At 47.8% G+C, this 4026-nt stretch overlaps 2 protein-coding genes across 2 annotated transcripts; both read left to right on the top strand.

The window, feature by feature from the left end:
• Positions 1-712: 712 nt before the first annotated feature.
• Positions 713-1585, top strand: A1O5_10636 (serine/threonine protein kinase; the record flags this gene model as incomplete). Its single annotated transcript, XM_007751212.1, has 1 exon — positions 713-1585. The coding sequence occupies one exon, from the start codon at positions 713-715 to the stop codon at positions 1583-1585; it is 873 nt and encodes a 290-aa protein (XP_007749402.1).
• Positions 1586-2858: 1273 nt separating this feature from the next.
• Positions 2859-3704, top strand: A1O5_10635 (uncharacterized protein; the record flags this gene model as incomplete). Its single annotated transcript, XM_007751211.1, has 1 exon — positions 2859-3704. One exon carries the CDS (start codon positions 2859-2861, stop codon positions 3702-3704), a length of 846 nt encoding a protein of 281 aa, XP_007749401.1.
• Positions 3705-4026: the final 322 nt, after the last annotated feature.

Below are 4026 nucleotides of genomic sequence, written 5' to 3'. Positions count from 1 at the left end.
AACCAGCACACTTATGGTGTCCGCATATAGTGCATCTGTCCGAAGCCAGCGCTGCATTGTTGAGGCTGCCGCAACTGTCGCAATACCGAAATACTCAGCGGCCAATCTTGACCTCTCCAAAGTCCATTTCCGTTTCCAGACCTGAGTATCCCGCCATTTGACCTGAGCCATGACCTAGCCACTTTGAGCTGTGGCTGAGCAATCCTGAGCACGACTTGGCGAGCCCTGAGGCGTACTCTGAGCAGCGTGAGCACAGCCGCGAGCCAGAGCCAGGGCCCACAACTCGGCCCCTAAGTTCTCAGTTTCCGGCGTTTCAAAGCTTCGGAAGGGCCTATTTCCGGGCCCACATACTCGGTTATTGTTGTCAGTAGTGTTCTCAGAGTCAGCCATTTCCAGTTTGGCTGCTGCCTAGGGCAGACTCGAGTTCTTTCTTACTGGGCTGTGCGCCCAGCTGGAAAATCGCGTGTATTAGGGTAGTGGCGAATGGTCCCTGCGTTTTGTGGCCCATCGCTCGCAGTTCCTTCATCCCAACTTTCAAAGAGCATGAAAGCATTGGAGCCATGACAGGAGCCGTCAAAGCTAGGAGCACTACGATACACCTATCGTTTCCCTAAACGATGCTACATCCACCACCATAGCCTCATTACGACGCTCTTTCCTCCCTGCGCTTCCCGAAAAGCCCTTCAAATACTCCGTTACCGTCGAGGGAAAGATGCTGTTCGATCTAGGACCCTTCCTGCGCGCTGCGAGATCCTTCCTCTCACTCCTCTCCATTCTGAGGGCGCTTTACACCAAATGCCTTAAAATACTTCATCGTCCAAGTAACACAGAAATTGATTCGATATCATTTGAAGCATTACAATTCCTTGCTGCCGGGAAATCAGGAATCGTCTATGGGGTCGATGACAAGAGAGTCTTAAAAGAATTTCAAGAGAGCGACAGAGGCGAAGTTGAACGTCGAGCATATCACCGTCTCGGCTCGCATCCTAACATTGCAAAATTGCTGGGCACCCGGAAAGATGGTTCCATTGTTCTCGAACGAGGCGAAGTCCTTCGGACAATCTGTCGATCTCCCTCCGCAACTGAGATTCCGATCCAGACGAAATTGAGCTGGCTGAGGCAAGCTGCAGAAGGTTACCAGCATTCACATAACTGTAATATTGTTCACGGTGATGTCGGATGTAACAATATGATTCTAACAAGAGAAGGTTGCCTGAAGATAGTCGACTTTGAAGGCTGCAGCATCGATGGTGAACCAGCAGATTCCTGTTACGAATGGTTCAGTTATCGACCATCAATACCCAGGGTGAATCGGCGCACGGACATTTTTGCATTTGGTTGTGCAATCTACGAAGTTATAACTGGAAGACCACCACACCATGAGCTCGAGGCATCAAACGACCGATATCAGCAGGTTGAACAGCTATACACAAACAATCGTTTTCCCGACGTCACATCTCTTCCTCTGGGTCAGTTAATCCAGAGCTGCTGGCATGGCGACTTTACCTCTATGAGTGAGGTTCTTCGAGAGCTAGAAACGTTTCACGCCCATCCCATACTCGTGAAATGGAACGAGGTGTCATGAGCTTCGGGACAGAAGGTTACTCTTCTATCACTCCATAGCTATCTAATGTTATGCGAGCCAGTATAGTCATAGAAATTCTCCGATCTGCCCGTAGTATTATTTCAACTCATTTGCCATGACCTTCGCCTAAGTTCTACTTAGACTTTATTACTATTCATAAGTGACGGAGTCTAGCCGTGCAGATCCACCTATCATTCATCGATGTTCAGAGCGCATGTATATTGATAAGAGTACGGTTAAGCTTACCCATTTGACTTGATAGATTTCAAGTGATATCCCCGAATCCCGACATGCTGGGCATGCCCCTCCTTTCCTAGAAGGGAGCTGATCTAGACCTGGGTCGTGCGTGGGATTGTCACAAGGAGGTCCTGGCTTTGGCGAATTGACGCATCTCTTGCGCAGTCGTGTCTCTATCTTATGTTGTGGTTGCCTTGTGCACTCCCCTCGAACAGCATGGGTTATGCCGTAAGAACACATGACGAGGTATACTCGGTGACCCGTCAAAGGCAGTATGAAAGGGTAATGTACACCCGCGGAGGATTTGTTGATGGGTGAGTTGACAAATCCTGCTTGATGTTAGTATATATCTAAAGCAGGCATGTGGCATGTGACTTAATCTAGACTTGGTAGTTGCTGTTTGAAGTCTGAGGGCACACTCAGGTGTCGGTTCCTAGAGAGCTTGTCTGTTATGTATATGTATGTGATAGCAAACCCATGCATATAGTAGAAATCGGGTAGATGGGAAGCAATCCCCTCAGTCTGTCGCTTTGCGTGCCACCATATTGCAGGGATTTCTTTAGATAAATATATGTGTAGGTGTTTTAGTGTTTCCTGCACGTTGGCTCGGCTCGCACGTAGGATGCAAGAACCCCGGACAGACTCATGAGCAGAAGTCTCAGTAGATGTGTAACGTGCTTTGACCGAAATAAGTCGATGATGTGACGGAGTCGCGATTATCGGCCACGGTTGAACACGGAATTGGAGTTGTGGAAAAGTTCCCAGGCAAGAAAATAGTGAGTGAGGTTGGCGCTAAGGCCAAAAGTGCTAAGCGTGCGCATGCAGAAAGATGGTTCTTTCCACCCAGAACCTATCACAGCCTATGACACCCTGTGTCACACCCTCTATCACACCCTATATCACCCTATAACATCCTATGTCACCCTATGTCACCCTATGTCACCCGCGTTATCCTATCACACCCTATGTCTGCTATATCATACATTGTGTTCTTTCTATGTCTTCTAATCTCTTCATACTTACCTCTCACATTGCCATGAGCTCGAAACTTTCTCAAATCGACAAGGTCTCGAAAGATCTTAATAGGAATAAGACGGTACCCTTCGTCTATCTTCGAACCCTTGAAGACCGCCTAGTCCTACTTTGTACCTTCTTTGGGCGCCAACCACGGAGCGCAGAGAGGCGACCAAAGAAAGAAGTTAACGCTGTTTATTGTTGCAAAAAAGCTCAAAAGGTTTATTTTGAGGTCCTCGAGACGTATCCTCACGTATTCCTTCCTTTCATTCTTGCGATCTCTCCACGCTCTTGTCTGTCCTTTGATTTGTCGCAACTCGGTCATTACAATTCACCGCCGGACGGCTTTCATTGGAGCAACAATGTCAAGGAAACCTTCGCAAGCATAGGCCAGAAACGAGAGATCAGCGAGGGCACTTATTACAAGAAAGTGATTGAAGTTCTATTCCTAAGTTGGCCTTCCACCTTTACACAAATCTTTAAGGAGAGGCTAACAGGAGCAGATTGTTGTCCAAAACCTGTCAGCACTGCAGAAGCAGATAAACATTTGGCGTATCATGCAGCTGAATTGGCCGCGATTGTCGCTATCTTCGGCAATCGTATCTACGGAGGTGTCGAAATCTCCTCCGTACGGCTAAGTGAAAAGGCTAGAAGTCGAACACTCCAAACAACAGAGAGTGTCCGAACGAAGTTTCCTCTGAGGGACCTCACCGACGGCATCATATATCTGGATATTGGATGCGCCGCTGAGTATAGCAGTGTACTGTTTCCAGACGAAGGAGATGTGACAGGAGTACCGATATCTAGAACCCGTGAGTGCACGAGCTATACAGCTAAGGGCGAGACATCTAATCCAACGTACGGTTAAACAGAGGATGATATCTATATTGTCTTGACGAGGGCTTCAATTCCAGCCATCGCTTCATTGTTTAGTCCGCGCATCTGTGGGGCAATTGAGAACAGCCAGCTACGGGCATGGGAGAAGCAGCATGACATGCTCCATACAACTAACTGTATTGCGATGAGAGTGAATCGCAGGGAACCTCATCAAGGTACTTTATGTGTGCGCATTGGATATCTTGTAGGCATTTCGATACTTAATGAATTGTACGCGGAGCTCCAATAACCCCAAGTCACCCGTTTCGTAACTTTCCTCTGTTAATTAAAATGGATACTCCTCTTGGAACGAG

This window comes from Cladophialophora psammophila (assembly GCF_000585535.1).
Source record: "Cladophialophora psammophila CBS 110553 chromosome Unknown aczJe-supercont1.21, whole genome shotgun sequence".
NCBI classification, from domain to species: Eukaryota; Fungi; Ascomycota; class Eurotiomycetes; order Chaetothyriales; family Herpotrichiellaceae; genus Cladophialophora; species Cladophialophora psammophila.
This window is presented reverse-complemented; position numbering and strand designations above follow the sequence as displayed.